This window comes from Watersipora subatra, chromosome 9 (genome assembly GCF_963576615.1).
Source record: "Watersipora subatra chromosome 9, tzWatSuba1.1, whole genome shotgun sequence".
Classification (NCBI taxonomy): Eukaryota; Metazoa; Bryozoa; class Gymnolaemata; order Cheilostomatida; family Watersiporidae; genus Watersipora; species Watersipora subatra.
In genome coordinates this window covers 58208342-58230417 of record NC_088716.1, presented here as the reverse complement: position 1 = coordinate 58230417, position 22076 = coordinate 58208342, and the positions used below count along the sequence as shown (strand labels likewise).

Below are 22076 nucleotides of genomic sequence, written 5' to 3'. Positions count from 1 at the left end.
ATGTTAGACGATGTTAACTGTTGCTGGGTAACGCCTTTTCTGCTCGAGATTAACGATCACGTGCCCTTCATTATGTTTACACATTTTTAACTTTGAAAAGTGTGGTTGTCTAGTGGAGTGTGAAACAATTTGGAGGTATCCGTTCAAAAAATTAATATTTGCTTTTGGAAAAGTATTTTGCTTCGTAATGTATTTCTAACGCACTCATCACAGACTCATATCTATTTGCTTATCCGTTAGGCGTGCTTTAAAGCAAATGAGATGTTGAGTGTCTCTAGCTCGAGATTTTGAATAACTGGCACACTACACGTACATTAAATGAGTTATATAGTCATATTCTTCTACATACTTTTGTTATTCAATGTCTACAGTTGCTGAATGTTGTTAGTTTACCTTTAATTTCATTGGAGTGTGTCGTTTATAATAGTTTTTTTTACAGAGATTTTAAAAAATACACTCTGACTGCACGTGCATAAAATTTTAATAGTGATCAAACGTATCTGTAAAATATTATACCCAGTTTTTTTTGTTTGATTTTGTTTTAAGAAGTTTAACAACTACAAAGCAATTTTCAATATTTAGTATAATTATTGAAACACGATGAGATGTCCACACTTTCTAGCCAGTGATTTGCTTCCCAGCCTTATTCCGATTAGACCAATAAACTTCTGCGAGCCACAACAAGTTTTTATTATATACAGAACTAGTAAAGCTTTGTAGATTCATACGTCACTTACTTTTTAAATAAATTATAAAAATAGAAAACTACGGAATAATTATTACCAACTCGTTTTGTTCGATAGCCAACACAATGTTAGGGTTCAACATAAAGAAACAACTCTTCTATTTTTAATAAATGTTCTTAACATAGTTCTTCAATAGTGAAGCATTGGAGCATAAAAATTGATACTTTATCTTGAACTAGATTGTGAATTCGGTATATTCTTTCATGGTAACGCTGAATTTTATTATAGTATTTTTGACTTCCTCAACCAATTTAGATTAGAATTCACTGTACATGTTTCTGAGAAAAGCTAGCAATGTCAAAGTAATTATACACATCATTAACCAAACTTCTTTGGGCGTATGTCTTTGAATTTGGCATGGATGTGGAGCAGTTTCCTGTTTGGTTCTGTAGTAAACTTTGAATTGCTTTATTACTACATACACATTGTGAAGTTATGTAGAATGTCTGCTTAGTCCATCTAGATAATTTGTTATTTTAATAATTTTGAGGAGAAATAATGAGTATGTTACATCAATTATATGAGTTTATATCTATGAGATCCCTCATTTTCTCTCTCTAAAAAAGTTTATAACCTGCAGATTTTGTTGTCTCTAATTAAAATTTTAAAGTGTAGGTAACCATATAAAACTGTAGAGACTCAACAGCAACTTGTTGGCTGTACGAACACAAGTTTATTGTTTAATCATTGTCTGCCATCATCTACTTGACGGATCTCCATTTTTTAGGATATATTGCATGCGTGCATTGCAGAAATGCCAGAGAAAGTAGCTTTTCATGTCGTACATGTCTCTGGTCAGGATGACAATCTAAAAGCTACAGAACTTAACACCCATAGTCCCCTCACCAGAGGGTGGTCATCTTCCAGGTACACAGACTAAATTGCCAGTTAATAGGCAGCGGTCGTCTGCATTGAGTCTAGTATCACTAGCTGTGCTTTTCAAAATTTTTTAATCAGTAAAACTCAATGATTATTTCAGGGCACAATCTTTTAGAATTTAGGACTGATTTAGAGCCAATTCGGCGATTCTGGGTAGTTTTTAGCTGCTGGTTGTCAGAATTCCTGCTGCATTTCTTTTAAACTACAATGAGTCGAGGCTTCTATACATGAATTGAACACTAGTAGTTGTTTCCCCACTTATTAAACTCCTAATCATGCCAAGGTTGTTTTCTACAGCCAAATTCTCCCTAGCATTTTAATTAACTTGTTAGTAAGTATGCTGTCAATGATTGTAGGACGCATCTGACTCACATTATTATATACCTGGTCTGAAAGGACATTTCTGAGCTTACATGTGTCTGTGTGAAGCATAGATTGAGAACTGAGATGTAGTTATGATGCTTGCCAGTTTTATCATCATACCATGCATGATGGTTTTAACCTAGTTATATATTAATGCGTCTACAGAAAACCATAAGTAAAAAACAGTTTTCTGTGCTTAGTCTTTCTTTCAATTTCCCCAGTTTAGTAACAAAAAGCAGAGTGAACAATTAGGTGTATGTCCTTTTAAAGGGATTCATCCTGGAAGCTTGTGTAGCTTAAAACACATTTCCAATTTCTAAACTTTAGTGTTACATGTTCTCTTTCTCCGCAATTAATTTTAAGCCTGAATAGTTTTTAAATACTGATTCAGCTCTTCAAAATGTTTCAATCTTGTGAAACCTTGTACTAAGTTCTTATAATAGCTGGCTTATAGAGTAATTATACTACATATTTGTTGGGTAATGCTCAATTGGTTGATGACAAAGCTATGATTTGATTGGCTCTATGCTGTAATATCATTGTATCACACTACTTATTACGTAATGGTTTTGAGTGCGTCACTCACGCTGTTGAAATACTGATTTGAACCAATGATATACAGCTCCCCAAGGATAGGCGACGGCTATCATATAGGGGGGTTTAATGATCGTGCTCTGTTGGGATTGTGCTGGCCTGGGTTTCGGAGCTAACACAATTCTCGTGGGGCGGTCACGTTGCCTTGTTAGGTTTTGGAAAACACAACTCGCTGTTATCGTGTCATTAGCTCATTCAGTCAGTAGGCCCCGCGGTTCGCAATAGCAAACCTTGAATTTCTACAATGTAGGGGTAATACCTAATCAAAATAATAGATCCGTGCAAAATAAAACATTTAAAATTACTTTTACTAATTTTGAAATTGGTAAAAGTCGTAGTACAGTGTATATGCTTAAAGTTGAATTAAATCTACCCAAAAATACCCGAACAATGGCCTTTTTTTCCTAGTTTCTGATTAATATTTTGCCACCCCTAATATAAAATGACAAAGTCTTTCATTGTTGTCACATTGTTTTACCTGGCCAATAAGATGGGACAGCAGGCAAAGCTGTGCAGTGTAGTTTTCATACTCAAAATCTAAATATAAAACCGAATTTGGGCTATTTTACGATTGTGACTATTAATATCAGGAATGCTTGTGAATGGCAACTGGCTCATAATAACGGTGACAATATTAGGATACTATATTTATTTGACAACAAAATGAATTCAACAGATCAGTAAAATAACCACTATAGTTCATAATATTTGTAAATTTACGAGGGGCTTTATTCAGCATATTTGTTTGTTCGGGTGCTGTGTTCGGGTTCATCCCAACAGAGCTCGATCATTAAACCCCGTCCACATGATTGCCGTCGACTATCCTTGGGGGCTGTATATCATTGTTTGAACACAGACTGGTTAACTGTATATAGACAGCAAATAATTGAGGAAGTCTTCGTTCGTGCATTTATTTACCATCTGTTTTGTTTTTATAGGTTTTGTCTCTACCCTCAAGATATTGTCATACAGCTGGAGAAGCGTTGTCGAATACGAAAGGTGCAGGTTCTGTCTCACCAGTACCTCATAGGTGAGACATTAATTTACTGTTTTGTATAACTGCTTCTACACTTACATAACTCAAAGAAGTTATATTAATTTCGTACCTAAATTCGTTTCATTTCTAGAAACAGTCATTTGTGTAAATTTCCGCAATATGGTAACATGAATTTTGAATTATTTCAGCTCACTCACTTTCATTGCTATTTATGCTAATGGTTTGTTATTCTCTTATTGTAGCGAGTCGAGTTGAGTTCTTTGTAGGAGATATTCCCCCTGACTTGCCAATTAACCTTCAGAATGCACGATATAACAGACTAGGGTACGTCTCTCGTATTCCATCCAATCTTTAAAGTTGTTAGCCCGATAGAACGATGTTATGTCATGGTTGTTCATGGGTCTGGTTTTGTTAACTCTGTTACCCACTTATGTAGCTCTTACGAAAAACATGACTCTCTTGTTGTCCAAGAGAAGAGTCATTGTTCTTCTTTCAGGTATGTAGCTCTATCAGATAATGAGCAGACAGACTACAAAGCAAGAGAACTCAAATCGGTGCATGTCGACTCTGTCGGACTTTACCTCAAACTCGTCATCCATAAAAATCACGTGAACAAGTATAACCTCTACAATCAGGTAAGTTTTATATTAGCTCTTCGTTCGTTAGTCAACTGTTCAGGATTGGATTTAGTTTTATATCTGTTTGTGTCTTGAACCGCTCTCTGCCAACACCGGGACTCTATAGAAATATGAATGTTTTGTGTACCTATTTGCAGGTTGGAGTTATAGCTATAAATGTGATAGGAGATGACTTGGATAAAAGTAACCAGGTATGTAGTAAGTGCATGCACTCGATTGATATGAAAATGTGGAGTAGATTTCTGGAAATGATCATTCGTTCTCTCTGCATACTTGTACATCTCCTTGTATTTCTCACTAAAAAGTAGCCTTCCATGTGTGAACAATCTCTCAAATATGGAGTATGATGTCTGCTTAGCTAACTACAAACAAAAGCTGTACTTGTTTTAAGAGCATCGTTACACGAACATTAGCTTTGTGATCTTGGCTGGACATGTCTGAGCGGGGTGGCAAAGGAACCTCGACGATAAGAGACATGCCCAGTTGCAGAAATCAGTTTAAAGTTGTATGTCATTTCTGTCACTACCAGTGGCTTTTTTGGGAACCGGTCGTTTGACACATTGATAGAACACTGCTACTCATCCATGCCGCTATGACATTGCAGCTAGTGAGTGTAATGTAGGTGTTACCCTCGTGTTCAGATAAATAGTGCTTTTCATCAGTGTGATAGACGTTTCTTTCATTTGTCTCTCAACTGTAAGTATTACTTACAGTATTACTTACAGTATTACTTACAGTATTACTTACAGTACTACAAGTATTACTTACAGTAAATGCTTGTAAACACTATCATGCTAATAATGGGGATGTTTACGTTTTAATATCTAGAATATCTCTCCGTACATTATTTGATGGGATTTTACTACGTGGTAGCTGTCTATCAGACAGCTACCACGTATCTACCCCATAATGCATAGTTCATATTGTTCGATCACTTGGATCATTTTATTACCGATTTTGTTAAGGTGATCTGTAGCAATACCTGCCACCTTCACGCCATCAGACATCTTCATTTAGTTTAGGAGTCAAAACCCTATAATGAGAGGTCAGCGACGCCGATGGCTAGGTTATGACCAACCAATCTAACGTAACCCGGCAGTACAATCGTGTTTATTTTTTACTTTTCCCTTTCAGCGTTTGCATTCATATTCTATTTGTTCATCAAATGATTTGTAAAAATATTTTAGCAGCTGGAATGCATTTTGGGCTAATACCAGTCTTATTATGAATCATCTTCTTTGAACAGGATTTAGCTAAACCTAATGTTTTGCAGGATTTGTGATTTAATCTTGTAATTTCTTTTGGTGCATACTGCTGTGATTGCTATGGAATATTAGATGGCAATTCATTGCCATGTTGAGTAGATGTGTGGTATGCGACAGGTGGAGACAACATCTTAATGGGCATCGGTGCTCGTGGGAACTAAGCAATCTTAGGGAGGTGGTTAGTGTAATTTTGCATTTGATTTTGCATCCAGGAGGAAGATTATTCGGCTACAAATAAACAGAAACCTGATTATATTTCACCTCTTGATGACCTTGCGTTTGACATGTATCAAGATACGGAAGTTGCTCAAATCATACGCAAACTGGAACGTAAAAAGCAAGAATCTGTCTTAGGTGAGTAAAAAGGGTCACGTCTTTTGCTGCCTGCTATTTTAACATGCACAGCGCCCTACTCCGATGTTAGCATTGATTCCCATGGCAGCATGACAGTTCGGTTTCAGTTCAGTTTTGGTACAGCCCAAACCTGTAGGTTTGGGCTAGAGTACATCACTTGAAGAATTTGTCTCTCTAGCGCCTTGTAGTCTAGTCTTACGATTTTGCTAATTTCCTGCTGGTTCTTGAAGTCTTTTCCTTTGTGGGTTCAAACTAATAGCTGGTTGGAAAGTTGTGACATGTTCAACTATAATTGCAGCTGAAAAGTTTGACTACGCTAAAAGAGTGAAGCAAGCTATTGCGGAGCTCCAGAAGGTTAGTATTTTAAATTCACTTGAAGATGGAGTGAGGTTCGTTAGGAGATGCGTAGCGGATGGAATCATTGTTTCTTTGTTTGATCCCAGTTCAGTGAGTTCACCTAATATTAACTCTTGATTATTTAAAAAAAAAATCGTCTGTTTTGTTTAATAAGTTGGCATCAAGAAGGCAGCCCGCTGAATTTGAGCTTCAGAAACTCTTTTTACTGTCAGTCATACATTGGATGGCGCGGATTTCAATTCATAGCTTGTACGAGGTGTCCAAAAAGACTTTTTATGAAAATATCCACCTAATAGCTGTTTGTTTTATGAAACTCAACTTGTATTATTTATGGCTCATTCAACTTTGATCTAGTTATTTGTAGTTAACTCGGGGAACATACTAGTCCGAAGTAAGGTTTAGTTCCAACTGCAGTCATTATGTTATTAATTTTAGCCATCAGTGAATTATGCCTTCTCTTCATTGCTTGGGTCATGTGAGATCGTCAATCATGTGACATCATGTGACATCATGTGAGGTCGTAAGTCATTTGAGGTCATGTGATGTCATGAATCATGACATCACATGACCTCACGTGACTATTGATGGCTAGGGTGGTAAAATTCCATTCGGAGATCAGTGTTACACCACGATATGGTTTATCAATGCTCGATTGTCACTCATCATTAATGAGTCTCATGTTACTAGCTCCCACTAAAAAAGAAGACAAATCTTAATCAATTCAGTAGTACACTATCTAAGCTTGATTTAATAGGACTCCAAAGAATGATGTTGTACTTGATGCCTTCCTTAATAAATTATATCTTATTGAGTACCCTTCAATCTATCACAGGTTGGGGAAGGGGGTGACAATATCTTTTTGGGTTTTTAATGGCTTGTCTGTCCTTGACCCTATCACAGGTTGGGGAGAAGCTCGGCAAGTATGAGGTGGAGAAGAGGCAAGCGGTTGAGAATGAGGACTATGATAAGGCTAAGCTGAAGAAGGTCCAGATGGAGGAATACAGGCTGCAGATGTATAGAGAATTGAACATTGCTGGGATACTTGAAGATGACCCTGTAAGAGTGCTTCAATCTTTTAATTGGTTGTTGGTCTCAGAACCTTAGAAGAGCAGCATCATGCCCAAAAATTGACAGGCACGCTCAATCCTTTCAACTCATTTGCGCATTTTCACCTAAATTATGGTTTTCAGTCATGTTTCACTTATCTAATCTCAACCCATCTACATTCCTTTAATGCTGAATGAAATCATGTAACATATATATATATATATATATATATATGTTGTCTTGTTTGACATTGTTTTGTTCGCTATGCACTGCTAAAATTCTAAGCATATAAATTTGTACAATTCGGTGAGATTTCTCTATGCAGAATACAGTAAAGCAGTCACCCCGAGTAGAGCCTCCTCCTTCGCGACTAGAGGAAATACCGAGTCCTCCACTCCCTAAGGCCACAGTCACACGTCCCAGTCAGTCCAGCCCCCTTCCAACTGTTGGTCAGAGGTATTATCACTTATAAATTTCCTAGCTATGTGTAGTTAAGGAGACGCATGGATATTTTTCATTTTGGCTTTTTCGTGTTGTTTCTGTTTCAACAACTGGAACAGAATCTAATTTTTACCCTTTTCGTTCCTATAAATTTACTGACCCATCTGCAACAACTATTTTAATCTGTCTAGCCCTAGAGTTGTGAACATGGTGAGCCCCAGGGTTGGGAACCCTAATGATGAAAGGCGTCTTCCGGCACTGTAAGTCTTGCCATGGTATCAAAACTGTGGTGGCTGATTCATCTCTTTGTTGTTATGGTTTTTTCTGGTGTGCTGACGCGCTGGTATTTGTTATTTTCAGACTGCTTCTCATATATTTTTGTATTTGTCATGAGCTCGCAACTCCTGCCATTTTCCTCTATATTATTCAGGCTCTTCATAATAAATTGTTTTTCTTTTAATTCATTCTATTCTGTTAGCGCTCGATTGATTTGCTCACAACAGAGTGGTTTAGGATTAAACCAGCGTGATTTAGTCATAGTAATTAGTAGCTTGCTGATAATTTTAGGTTCTGTGTTCCTCTCTTCATTGTACCAAATAATACGCTTACAGTTTTAGCTGTGCATAGCAAACAAAACAATGTCAAACTCAAGGCAGTAACATATACAGTAGGCGCTCCTAAAATGTAAATAATCCGTTCCAGGAGCGTTTATGTTATAGGAAATTTACATTATAAGAGCGGTTAAGTACATGTAAATCGCCTAATCCATTCTAAGATTTTTTCAAACTCACTCCTTTGGCTATGCTAAAAAGGGTAAACCTTGACTTAACTCTTCTAATTTGTAGGCTGTACCGTAACTGCAGTATTATTGGATTGCATCAACAACTTTTCTTCTTTTTTTGATCAATCTTACAGGTGTTATAGACTATGATTGCGGTAATTTTTACAATAAGTTGATGGGGAGCGCACATCTTTGACGTAGGGGTTTTATAGTAGGGGTTAAGCTACACGCAAGAAATGATTTACACAAAGGATTGTTTTAGTGCTAGAGACTCACCACGAATACAGAACCCTCCTAGTCCTAAAAGAACAGAGCAGGTAGATAGGGATGACAGAGCTTTACCAAGCCCTAAACAGTCGTGAGTATTCAGTTAATTAACCAGTTAATACCACATTTAGACCAACTTTCTTTGCATGGTAACTAGTTTGTACCATCTCTAGATAAAATCTATTAGCGCATTGCCTAGTTTATATCATTTTTAGATCAACCAACACTCTTAACAACCAACCTCTTAACGCAGTTACCAGTCTATGCCATCTCCAGACCAACTCTTAGCACAGTACCTAGTTTCTACGATTTCTTGGCTGTTCTACGATTTAGTGTAGCTGTCTCATTGAATAGCTGTCTGTGATTCACCCCTACAGCTCATTTGTGAGGGGTTTTTCTTCACAAATGAGGAAACATAACTCCTCACAAATGAGGAGTTATGTTCTTTCTAGTATACTTATTTAGATTTGTATATTGGAAGCCTCTGATTCTTCCTTGTTATGCTCTTACAGTTAAGCTGGTAAAGTTTGTAGTAGTAAACAGAACATCTCAAAATGAATTATTAGAATTGTGACAGTTATTTTACTCAAACTGTTGAGATGACTGTAGAAACATTGGCTGATCCAGCCGGCTCACAGGAACCTCAATGTTGCAGATACAGCGCCCCCGCAGAGCTCGAGGATGATGCTACTCTCGGTGGGCAGACAGACAGATCAGACGCCAACACGAGTTTTATGACAGAAAAAGATCAGAGGGAGGCAGCTTTTGTTATAGATGTATTTGGCGTTGAGCTGGTAGGTACTCCTGTTATCAGCCTAATAACATTGTTTAGTGGATACTCCGTTGACAGCACGGAAACCTCTTGGTATTCCGATCACTCATCACATCGTTTTCTCTATCTGCATTTATTGGTTTACCCTACTTTATATTCACTCAAGTTTTTTGCTGGCTGACTTGAAACAATAGGTTTTTATTTAAATTATTCTGTCGTATAGGTGCAGAAAGCATATGGGAGAAACTACTCAACTAAAGAGGAATGCATGTCCGACCTTGTTAATCGCCTCACGGAGTTCCAGGGGGATAAGGAAGAGGCTAAGGCTATGATGAAGGCTGCTACTTTTCTCATACACAAGCTTTTGAAAGACTCAGTTCACTCCGTATTTAAGTCCACCATCAATGCTCTCAAGTATCTCCTCACCGTGTTTGTCCCCAACAACAGGTGCGTATTAGCAATACTATGGGAAGTTTTTGTGAGCCCTTTTTAAGAATAAGTACATGTATGGTTGGTACCTTGTGTGTTGTTAGAGTCTATGCATGTCTGCCTGTTGCATGTACAAGCGCTACGTTGTTGTTTGTTTTGTAGAATTCCGAAGCATGACATTCATTACACCTGTGAGAAGACAATTCCAGAAATAATGCATAAAACAGGAGATACGGTAAGTCTTGAGTCTTAGCTATCCACCGCTAATTCATTGGTTCTGGATTTTCCGGAGAACTGCCAGTTTATATCGCTGTCAGGGCTCAAGTGAATCACATTCACAACACCTGTTTATCAGTTATTTTGATATTTAGTCACCTACAAGCCATCAGAGGCATAATTATTAACCCTGCAAGGATTAGATGCAGTAAAATGGGTTATAAAGGTGTTTAATTGAACCAATATCCAGCATCTCTTAACATCATTTTATCCTGTCTTCTTTGCATTATTGTTATTCAAGCATTGATATTCCGACGATAGTGAATGATACGCAATTGTCTATTCAGGTTGCAGGTCTTAGCCTTGCTTCTTATGATTGTTGCAGGCAGCAAGAACACGAACTGAAGCAAAGACACAGATTATTGAGATGTCTCAGTACCCAGAGCTTCAGGTAAGTTATGCTAATATGAAGCTGTCACTTCTCATTTCTCATTCTATCCGCTGACAGCTTCCAACTTTTTATCAAGCTTTCTGTCTATGCAGCTTCATTCTTTTCAGCATAATTTCTCTTTAACCACCTTTTTCACCAGCCTGTTTTCTCTTTAGCCACCTTTTTCACCAGCCTGTTTTCTCTTTAGCCATCTTTTTCACCAGCCTGTTTTCTCTCTAACCACCTTTTTCACCAGCCTGTTTTCTCTCTAACCACCTTTTTCACCATCCTGTTTTCTCTTTAACCACCTTTTTCACCAGCCTGTTTTCTCTCTAACCACCTTTTTCACCAGCCTGTTTTCTCTCTAACCACCTTTTTCACCAGCCTGTTTTCTCTCTAACCACCTTTTACACCAGCCTGTTTTCTCTTTAGCTATCTTTTTCACCAGCCTGTTTTCTCTCTAACCACCTTTTTCACCAGCCTGTTTTCTCTCTAACCACCTTTTTCACCATCCTGTTTTCTCTTTAACCACCTTTTTCACCAGCCTGTTTTCTCTCTAACCACCTTTTTCACCAGCCTGTTTTCTCTCTAACCACCTTTTTCACCAGCCTGCTTTCTCTCTAACCACCTTTTTCACCAGCCTGTTTTCTCTTTAACCACCTTTTACACCAGCCTGTTTTCTCTTTAACCACCTTTTTCACCAGCCTGTTTTCTCTCTAACGACCTTTTTCACCAGCCTGTTTTCTCTCTAACCACCTTTTTCACCATCCTGTTTCCTCTCTAACCACCTTTTTCACCAGCCTGTTTTCTCTCTAACCACCTTTTTAACCAGCCTGTTTTCTCTTTAACCACCTTTTTCACCAGCCTGTTTTCTCTCTAACCACCTTTTTCACCATCCTGTTTCCTCTCTAACCACCTTTTTCACCAGCCTGTTTTTTCTCTAACCATCTTTTTCACCAGCCTGTTTTCTCTTCAACCACCTTTTACACCAGCCTGTTTTCTTTTTAACCACCTTTTTCACCAGCCTGTTTTCTCTCTAACGACCTTTTTCACCAGCCTGTTTTCTCTCTAACCACCTTTTTCACCATCCTGTTTTCTCTCTAACCACCTTTTTCACCAGCCTGTTTTCTCTCTAACCACCTTTTCTCTTCATTCCTTTGTCTCGGACCTACATTTTCATCACCTCGATTTCCCATATTCTATTTCCCACAGCCCATTTTTGCTCTGCACTCCTATCTTCTTTCTCCCCACCTCTCCCTCTGTTCGTTTCCCTCTTTTGTTTGTTTATTGGGAACTGCTCTTGGCAGCTGTCTTCTTATTAGTGTCATTCCACATGAGCAGTACTTTAGCAATGCAATTCGGTAGCTGATTCAGTTGTCAATCGGCGATTTGTTCTCATTTATTGCTAACAAATAGAATTGAATATAGAACAGCTGGTAGTAAAATAGAATAGACGCTTATTACTCTCACCTTTTTTAAATTAGTTGATATTGATCCAGAATATTTATGAAAAAGAGTAATGAATCTCTAGGGAAATAACTTGAAATGTGTGGAGTCGTTGGAAAACAATCATAACATGTTGTGCCCATTGTCCGTGATGAATCGCTGCAAATAACCACAGGTGCAATCTGCAGAACACGCGACTCGCTGTTTATAGGCTTCCTTATTTTAGGCAATTTCAAATTTTACAATTGCTCACAAAATCAACTAGGTAAACATTACCAGTATGTAAAACCTTGGGCCAGATGTATTGTTTATATTCATCAAGCCAGAATTCTATTGGTAGATTTTTAAGACGTTTGTAGTGTTTTGATCACTGACTAATAACTTCATTTGTGTAGTCCGCAACAAGGAGAGATACCTGAGCTGACATTTACTTATACATAGTTGTATTGGGACATGTATGTGTAGATGACTGTAGGATCTGTATAATAGCATCTACTATGCGCTACTGGCTCAGCTCTCGTTACAAACATTTGTCAGCACTCGCCACACTTGATTGTAGCTCCAGTGGCGGCTTATTTGCCAGCATTCAGGACAGCGACTTGACTGTGGTCTCCAGAGACTTGACAGCGACTTGACTGTGGTCTCCAGAGACTTGACAGCGACTTGACTGTGGTCTCCAGAGACTTGACAGCGACTTGACTGTGGTCTCCGGAGAGCCTAGATTACACAAACACATTTTTGTACATTTTTCAAAGAATCACATTTGAAGACCTTTTTCCTGCTCCGTGTAGTCTATAGGTGTATATTTCTTGTCATGGTTATATGAATCATTACTCTTTATGCTGTCAATAGGGACGAGTAGAGTTTTTAGGTAGATTTGTTTTGTTCTGCATTTTACCTTCGATTTCCTTTGTTCATAGGGTCCCAAGGTATGTCATCAATCTATAATTATTTGCTTTTTCTAATAAATAGAAGTTAGTGTAGTAAGAGCTGTCTAGAACAGAGAACTGCCATTCTAAAGTGATTGGAAAATACGTTATTCGATCAAATTGTTAAGTTGCGGCTACACAGGCTGGTGATTTAGGGTACTGATGTCTGGGTGGAACATCATTGTGATCTTTTAGCAGCTATACAGGCATGTGCTTTTTGTGAAGTTGTGCCTTCTTATTATGTGCATTCTGAAAATATTTTATATCCACTTTCTACTTTAGTATAAATTTACTCGCAATCCGTGTTGCACAATGCAGTTATATGTGCAGGAAAATTTTAATTATGCTTTTTCGATATTACTTGTGAAAAGAGTTATTGCAATGGCCAATATCTTTTCTGTTAACTTACAAAACAAGTTACATTTAGCAATAAAATAATTTACCACCCAGACACAAGACTAAAAGTTGTCTGAAAACATGTCGATGTTCTCACAGGTGCCAGCCATCACTCTGTGTAGCCATAGAAACAGATTTACTTTTGTAAAAATTTGTTTTTCAGTTTGCTATGAGTTAATTAATTTCTGAAAGGCAAGTGGTTTGAAGAGGCACATCTCTTGTTAGGACAGCTCTAGTCTATAAATCGTGTATCTCACTGTCATATTCGTCTCACACACACTTTAACTCACCTAGCCTCTGGTCTGTGCTTCATAGTGCCCTTCTTCACTAGCTCAACCGGTGAGCTGAGGCAATAATTTTAGTCGTTTATGTCAAACTTAATATCTTGGTTAGTGTCGAGTTCAACTGTAGTGGGTTATAGAGAAATTTGCCTGCTCTCTGTTGGTGACTCTAAAGTTGGTTGCCAATAGACCTGTAAAAGGCATGGCTTGTGCGTTTGTCAGGTTTGATTGATATGCACTAAGTAGTGTTAGTAATCGTTTGACTTGATGTTACTCACAATTCAATACCAATAAATGTTTTGCTCCATTCTTTAGTTTCCGGATCACTATAACCTATTTCCAAACAAGTGGTGATTTTCATTTATTAATTTACTTGGCTGGTCGATGCAATGTTTGTTACTTTTTGGTTGAACTATGTAACCTTTCAAAAATCGTATTTCTGTATCTAATAAACTTATACAGTTTGTGTAAACCTAGTGAACATGGTTAACTTTTGACAATATATACATGTATATAATAGGCTTGTCAAGGGCTTGTAAGCACGACTTCACTGAATTGATCACGCTTACAGTTGTGTTATCATGTTCATCTTGCAGGCAACACATGCTGTACCATTATTCTGCGTGCGGCCATTTAAACTGAACACAGCTCCTAGACTCGCTCAGAGTCATGTGGAAGTCGTGGATGAGTTGTATACCAAGCTGACAAGCAAGGACAGGTGAGCTGGAAACAGGTCACAGTAATTCCTTTGTGTCATTTTAGTTCTTGTATTGAAAAGCCGTTATGAACTCCAATGCTGTTTTGATGATGTATACAGCTCTCACCATATGAATGTGTAGACAAGGGTACTCGAGTGATTTCATAGGGTACAACACACTTCTGTCTTTGCTAGAACAGGGAATCCATTCAAAGAATGGTTTTACCTGTTTTAACTCTCATGAAAATTAGAACATGCAAATTGAACATCTATCTATATATTTCTCAAAGCTGGTCGTGTGAGTATTTGTTCGTCGTTGTGATAGTTCAGCTATAGCTATTAATATCTTGGAATAACGAATCCGTATCGGAGATTCTGATCGCCTCCCGTTCGCCGGTCCAACCCCTTAATAATTAAGCCACATGAGCGTGATAAATTTGCTAGGCAGTATATGTCACTATATGAGAGCAAATACGCTACTGATCTCTGTCACGACACCAGGTGATGGCGTAACGCAATGAGAAATGGTAGCTCTTATTAGTAAGCTTATTCAGGTTATTCATTGGCAATGTGCCAGGCTAATAGCAAGTGGCAGGCAACTCTCACTACCTCTCATTGTTTACAAGCTGGTTTTAATACCCGCGCTTCCAGCTAGTGCTTCTTATGAAACTAAAGAATCAGTTTAATTGAAGCCACCAACATTTTTGTCAGTTTTTTATTAAAAAATTTATGACCTTCGGTAGGTATATAATAATTATGATAAATTCCAAGGGTCCAATGCTGCTGGAATTAATCACCTCTGAGCTGTTTTTTATCGTGTGAACTCGTGGCTCGCTAAAAAATTCTACAAAATGCAGACAAAGGTGCTCGGCACAGCTTCTGTTCATGCCAATAATTGTGTTGCTGCGAGAGTAGAACTATACTAATAATGGACCACCTTTCCATCAGCTTCCAAAAGTGATGGGGCTACCCTCCATGAGCTCAGCATAGGGTAGGGAGAAAACCTAGTAATGGACTAATACATTTGATTGAGTCATTGTATTAACAAAAATCATAGGCAGCAAGTAGACTACTAAACAAATCTTTAGTAATCTGTACTAAAAGCTCGCAGTCCCGGGTGGGTAATATGTATGCGCATAATTATTTCATGATGCAGCAAGGTGATCGAGTGCCGCAGCTAGTACTGTGCTTGGCTGGAAATCCGAATATCTCGGTTCGATTTCTGTGTGTAGCAATCTTTTTCCTAATGCTTAGAGTGGCATCGGACAGACAGACAGATGCTCGTATTATGATAAAGCATATGGCAGGGTGTGTTCTTATGAATGTTATTATGCTCATTGCAGTGGTCTGACTGTTGATAACCTGATGAAGTTCTGTGTGAATGCTCTCCAGCATCACTCTGGGCAAGTCCGGTCCCTTACAGAAGCACTTATTATCAAACTTTACAAAGAGCGTAGTTCCGCCGTCAAAAGTTATCTCCCACCTGATGATGAAAAGACTAGGAGAAATACACTCTATAGGCAGTTGTTTGAGGCCTTTGATGTTATTGATGGCAAACCTAGTAAAAAGGAAATTGAGGTAAGTTAGAGCAGGCGTATGACCTCACACTATAGTTATTGTAGTATCAGGATAATACAGTTATTGTGTTATCAGGATAATATAGTTATTGTGGTATCAGGATAGCATAGTTATTGTGGTATCAGGGTAATACAGTTATTGTGTTATCAGGATAATACAGTTATTGTGGTATCAGGATAATGCGTGAGGTGAACACATGAGATATGACAAGTACTCTTTTAAATATACAAACTGGTTAGTTGAAAGCGGCTAGTGAATGCTTGAAACCTGGTTATGGAAAATCCTGGAAATCTGTTCATAACTTTGAGTTTGTGACGCTAAGGACAGAAGTTATTTGCAAGATTTTGTTGATCCATTGTTTGATGACCAGCTCTCACCGAATTGTTCCCCAGCCTTTCAGCTCTCACCTAATTGATCCCCCCACCTTTCAGCTCTCGCTTAATTGGTCCCCAGCCTTTCAGCTCTCACCTTATTGGTCCCCATCCTTTAAACATGCGAGGCTAACATTAACCTTCGTTATTAGATTGTATGTATTAGTGATTCAAGTTATGTTTGCTGCTGCGATGGATTTACTTGCATAGAGATTTTCCCATGGAAGATTTGACGTATTGAAAGAGACCTCCCAACTCCGCTCATTTGTACAAGAATGACTCTGCTTGCTATGCAGGGGAATCGATTATGTGTTCCCAAACATACACCAATATTAACTGGTGTTGCTGTACAGTATTAATGGTTGAAAAATGCAGTGTATCATGCAGTATCATTCTCTTATAGTACTATGGTGTAAGTATCTTTAAAGCTCTATTGCTTCGCACAATATTTATTGCCAGAGTTCTTATAATTTAACTGTAAGCAGTTATGTTCTGACTCGGTGTCTGCAGGCTTCAGTATCATTTGTCTGTAAGTCTTGGGCGCTCACTCTAATTGGTTTCTGCTGTGCACATTGTGGAAGGAACTACTTACATGTAATCATGCTATACTTTAGATACATTATTTATTACTTTATTGCTAGAGATTTTATTTGGTCACTCTTCCGCATTCTTGAGGAACACTGATGGTACTGGGACTTTGAATTTTACCTACCACGCTCTTGTGATAACGGCAGTAGCATTGTATCCTGTACTCTGTCATATCTACACAGTATTCAACTTTCTGGACATTCAAAAACTCCTCTGAAACAATTGGAATTATCTTTTTCTCAGAAAAATCGACAGGCAGATGAAGCGGCTAAAAAGGCAGAAGTGGAGGATCTGCAACGGCAAATCGCACAAATGAGAGCGTTGCAATCCAACCTGCCAGCTAACAACAAGAAGAAGGGATCTGTCAGCAATAAGGTAGGAGCGTATGATGCCGATATGATGCTGCTCACCAGCTCCTCACTACCATAACAAGACTAGTCTTTCATTTTGCCAATTTCGACGACTTTACCTTTTTTTTTAGAAGTCGATAGTACCTCCTCTTGAAGAAGATGCAATGTCGACCATTACGAAATTTGACCGGTTAGTAGGCTTCTTGTCACGTCGGTTTTTATGCTTTGTTCAATTGTTTGAAATTTAACGACACTATTGAGACGCTTATGAACTGTTAGGATTGGCTGCTAAATGTGTCACCTGCTAAATGTGTCACCTGCTAATGTTTACTCTGCAGCACCTGCATATTCTGCAACGAGCAGAATGACACCTTCACGGAAGAAGGCCTTGACCTACACTACTGGAAGAGTTGCCCGATGTTAAAGCGCTGCAGCAACTGTAAGCAGGTAAGTTATAGACGATGTTAATCCTAAAAGCTATCGTTGTTACATACAATTAAATCCTTTTTTCCCACTAGTTGATTGTATAGCAAGTGCTTTTACATTCAGAAGGTGCATACACTCAGCTACATCCTGTTAGGTGTATCAGGTTACATTTTTATAAACTTAGAAAAGAGTAGCGGAGACTCATCGCTACTCAACCAAGGACATAACGCTATTCTATTTTGGTTGACTCTGTTTTCTCTGATGTCTGACACACTATGCAGGTGGTGGAGATAGCTGGACTGACAGAGCACTTGCTCACGGAATGTGAGGCGAAAGGCACCTACAGCAAGTGTCCGCGATGCACTGAAGCTATACCCAAAACTGAATTTGATGAGCATGTCAAGGCCAAAGCCTGCAATCGTAGGTTTAAAACTATGCAGTAGACGCTCTCATAACGTAAATAATTCATTCCGAAAGCGTTTACTTTGCAGGGATTTTATGTGATACAATGCACAAAATTCACATAAATAGCCTCCGTTCCAAGATTTTTTTAAACTCATCGCTTTGACCTTTCAAAAGGATAAAACTAAACTTACCTTCTTAATTCAAATACTGTATAGTAACTGTGATATTATTGGTTTGTATCAACAACTTTCCCTCTTACTTATCACTTACTCTTAGCTTAGGGTCCATGATTACAGTAATTGTACACTGAACTAAAGGGACCGTACTTTTTCAATGTCAATTTAAATTGAGTCTTTAACTTTTTGCACAACAAGATTTATGCTACACAAAAAAGGAAAATGTTGTGTCTAAAATAATTAAAAAATATATACCGTAATAGATGCCCCAGCTATCCTTAAAGCGTTTTTTTCACCCTATTTTGCTTTCACTGTTTCATACAGCAAGGTCTAAACAGATAAAAAAATTCAATATGTCTAAAATAAAGTAAAAAAGTATAAAAGAATTTATGGAATTATTTTAACTTCAGTTAACTTGGATTGTAATTGAACCTACCTTTATATATTTTATTGCATGTAAGCATGATTCTTTAGTCTTTTAGTTTAGCTGTCTATAAATACATAGAGCTATATATAAGTATATAGAAGTTGTTGTTATCCAACAGAGTACGTAATTAAAATCTCATTCTCTAAAGCCTGGTTTCCATATGACAGCGCAAGGCGTGCAACAAGGCGCACGACGTCGTGCGTAGGCCGGCGGTGATATGAAAACGTCAACGCACGACGATCGCGTGACGTGCGTACGCTGATCGCAAGGATCCAACAGAATGGATCCTTGAGATGGTGGCGCGCAATGATGTATCTCACGATACACCGCCCGACCTTTTCAACCTATCCCACAATTCAAATGGAGCGATGTTTTCCGAAGAAATCGGTCTCTCCTACGAAAAAGTAAGGAAATCACCCACCCTGTCCAATGCAAGCATGACGCTTACGTGCGATATGGAAACACTGCATCGTCGCCCAAGAAATGCATTGCGCACGATTACTGGGCTGCGCACGATCATTACGCTGTCATATGGAAACCAGGCTTTAGTGATCAAAAATCGCTCATTAGTATGCCAGTGTTTTTGGTACAGAGCCGTAGATTTGACATTAACTCATTTTATTGCCTTAGACCTCGACAGTATAACCTAGATGAGATATGCCTTAGCCTTTTGTTCTAGAAGATAGATTGATAGTCCGATTGTTGTTAATCAGACATTATTGATCGTTAATTGTGTATTAATTATACGTTATTCATGGTTCAAAAGGTCAGCCAGTCTGGTTACCATTACAAAGAACAAATCAGTATTATGGGGCAGGCCATTCGCTGTCAGGTATGATTTGTGATGAATAAAACCTGGTTGATAGCATGCACTAACATATCATTGTAGCGGCAGACCCGAAGAAATCACACTGTCCTCTCTGCCACCAGAACATACCAGCTGGAGACAACTCTTGGACGGATCATCTCATGACTAACATGGCGTCTGCGTGCAAAGGCAATCCACGCAGACATAATAACAACTACAAGAACAAATCTAAAGGAGGAGTTAAACCTACTGCCGGTGTCGGCAAAAGTCGAATCGGTAAATCTACAGGCCGAAAGTAGCATAAAACACCTGCTGAAGCTGTCAAGAGAATTACAGAGTTTCACTCGTGAAAGCTCTAAAAAGGCCAAGCTTGCGAGATATGCCTCTATCTTGTAGTTATCTGCTCTCGCTATTTATTTATCTAAAGCACTAGTTGTAAAGACTTAGTATTCACAAGTAACTAAACTGTCTCCTTCGTGACTACACGACAGCAAGATCATGCTGCTAGCAGATCTCCAAATCTCTAACTTCAAGTAAGTTAGCAGGACCCACTTTTTCATTCACCACAGACATAGGATTTACCAGCTGATACTAATTCTTTATGTATATAGAGTTTGCATTTACTGCCGGTGTCTATTTATTGTAATATTGAGTGTTGTGATAATATCAGCATTTATATTTCTATTATAATATGATTATTTATTTACTGCTGCCAATATTGTACATTATTGAATGCTTAAGTTTATTACTAGACTCTGATTAATAAATAATTTTTTCCATCAGTCTTATGGATATGTTGCATATACATAACTATGTAGCTCCAGGGATTTTATGTTTTGGTGTAGTGTTCTCTCTGTCACACGACCAGCAACGCGGCTTAAATTTGTTTTCCAGAGCTAATGAGGAAGCTTTTCTAATAACATGGATTTTTTCTGAAAAGTGAAACAATTAGTACAAAACTTGACCGAGTCTAAATGTTTTCAACAAGTAATAATGGACTGCACAAAGGTGTCACAAATGCCGTGTTGCTTACAAGCTCCTGCAGCAGATCCTTAAGGCCTGTGAGAAGTGTATGTAAATGACTTGTTTCTTTACAATAATTTTGTTTATTTGCACCGTGTTTTACAATCCTTATTATATTATACGATCTACTGTATGCAGTTTTACTATAGGATCTACTTTACTGTAAGTAGTTTTACTATAGGATCTACTGTACTGTAAGTAGTTTTACTATAGGATCTACTGTACTGTAAGTAGTTTTACTATAGGATCTACTGTACTGTAAGTAGTTTTACTATAGGATCTACTGTACTGTAAGTAGTTTTGCGCAAGCTTATAGAGTTGATTCCAGAAAGTTAACTATTTTGTCGAAGATCGTTCAAAAGAAAATACATTTCTGCTTGACTTCATGAAGTTTTAAGTATATTTCAACTGCAGATTAAGGGGTTATTTGCTGATGACTGTTTCTCTGCCTGTATATAGCTGTTATTATAGTTTATTCGTTTACACCTTTGGACTGCATTGAATGTTGGTAGAAAAGCGCTCAGCAGAATTTGCACAAAGCTCTGCGCTATTCTAGTCGGAAGTCTAAAGCTTGCGCTGTGCATAATGTTACATTCCCTACTGTGATTAATGATATTTGTCAAAGTTAGTCATAATCACTGGTCCAACCAGAGCATGATAGGCATTTTGCACGCGTCTCAAATTGCGCTATATGTTACTGCTCAACTGTAAAAAGAAATGTTATATTCATGAGAGCCATTTTGCTTAATCAAGTTTGCTGAACAGCTAAGAGACAAAATTCTACGAAGATGATGAGAAAGGTGTGTCAAATGCTTCTACGAGTCGCATGTTTGTTAGGTATGTTCGTACATCTGTATAGTTCTTTAACGCTGCCTTACCAGTTGTGATATTACAGCTTGTAGAAAATTCAAAATAGAGTGAGGTAGATATTCGTGATAAAGCTAATTTTTTGGTAGTGAGCTGGTCAGCTTTAGTTTGTATCAAATGATATATATACAACGGCTGGTAAGAGCATCTGAATTTATGACGATGTTCCTAATATACCCAATTGTTTGCATTTCCATGTGAGGTTAGTCATAAAAGGTGGAATAACATATTTTCAACTTTTCCAAACTAGACATTTTAGTCAAACTTTCAATGCGCTCCTCAATCTTTGAATGAGCATGTAGCATGTTATATGCAGTGGCCACATATGAAAATATAATATTAGAATAGTATATACCGATAGGCCAAGTTTCTTGCTATACAAATGGAAATATGATGGTTACATATGTGAAGTATGTTTATATGTTGTACTGTAAATGTGGCCCACACATCATGGTTGTAAATGTGAATATCTCTCAAGCATGTTTCAGTGTAAATAATGTTTCTCAATGCAGGAAATTTGGTAATCTAAAAATAAACTAATTGTGCTTGAGCCAACAGTGGTAGAACTCTAAATCTACGCTCAGGCCATTAATAGTTATAAAATATTTATCAAGTTGATTTCAAGCGGTTGAGGTGGCGAGTGACTGCAGGTACGCAGTGAGATGACACACTATGCTCCTGATGTAGAGAGTGGCTTGGTTTTGTTAGGCTGGCAACTATGCCTATAGTAAC

General features: G+C 38.0%; 1 protein-coding gene across 2 annotated transcripts; it reads left to right on the top strand.

Moving 5' to 3' along the window:
* Positions 1-85: 85 nt before the first annotated feature.
* LOC137404255 (centrosomal protein of 104 kDa-like) lies at positions 86-20236 on the top strand. 2 transcript variants are annotated; one of them, XM_068090431.1, is made up of 22 exons: positions 86-135; positions 1499-1613; positions 3521-3612; positions 3822-3903; positions 4076-4214; positions 4355-4408; positions 5695-5836; positions 6135-6190; positions 7094-7249; positions 7566-7696; positions 8725-8820; positions 9385-9523; positions 9725-9948; positions 10093-10165; positions 10532-10597; positions 14225-14346; positions 15669-15903; positions 17106-17237; positions 17344-17402; positions 17551-17659; positions 17920-18058; positions 19536-20236. In XM_068090431.1, the coding sequence occupies exons 2-22, from the start codon at positions 1501-1503 to the stop codon at positions 19751-19753; spliced, it is 2577 nt and encodes an 858-aa protein (XP_067946532.1). In that variant the 5' UTR covers positions 86-135; positions 1499-1500; the 3' UTR covers positions 19754-20236. The 2 variants fall into 2 exon arrangements, with proteins under 2 accessions (XP_067946532.1, XP_067946533.1); XM_068090432.1 differs by having other exon boundaries at positions 93-135; positions 1474-1613.
* Positions 20237-22076: the final 1840 nt, after the last annotated feature.

What these genes read in the sequence shown, in the direction of transcription:
- LOC137404255 (XM_068090431.1), top strand. Translation starts at nt 1,501, where the DNA reads ATGCCAGAGAAAGTAGCTTTTCATGTCGTACATGTCTCTGGTCAGGAT. An exon ending in GCACGATATAACAGACTAGG is followed by an intron (nt 3,904 to 4,075) that starts GTACGTCTCTCG and finishes TTCTTCTTTCAG; the next exon opens with GTATGTAGCTCTATCAGATA. An exon ending in AAAGCAAGAATCTGTCTTAG is followed by an intron (nt 5,837 to 6,134) that starts GTGAGTAAAAAG and finishes CTATAATTGCAG; the next exon opens with CTGAAAAGTTTGACTACGCT.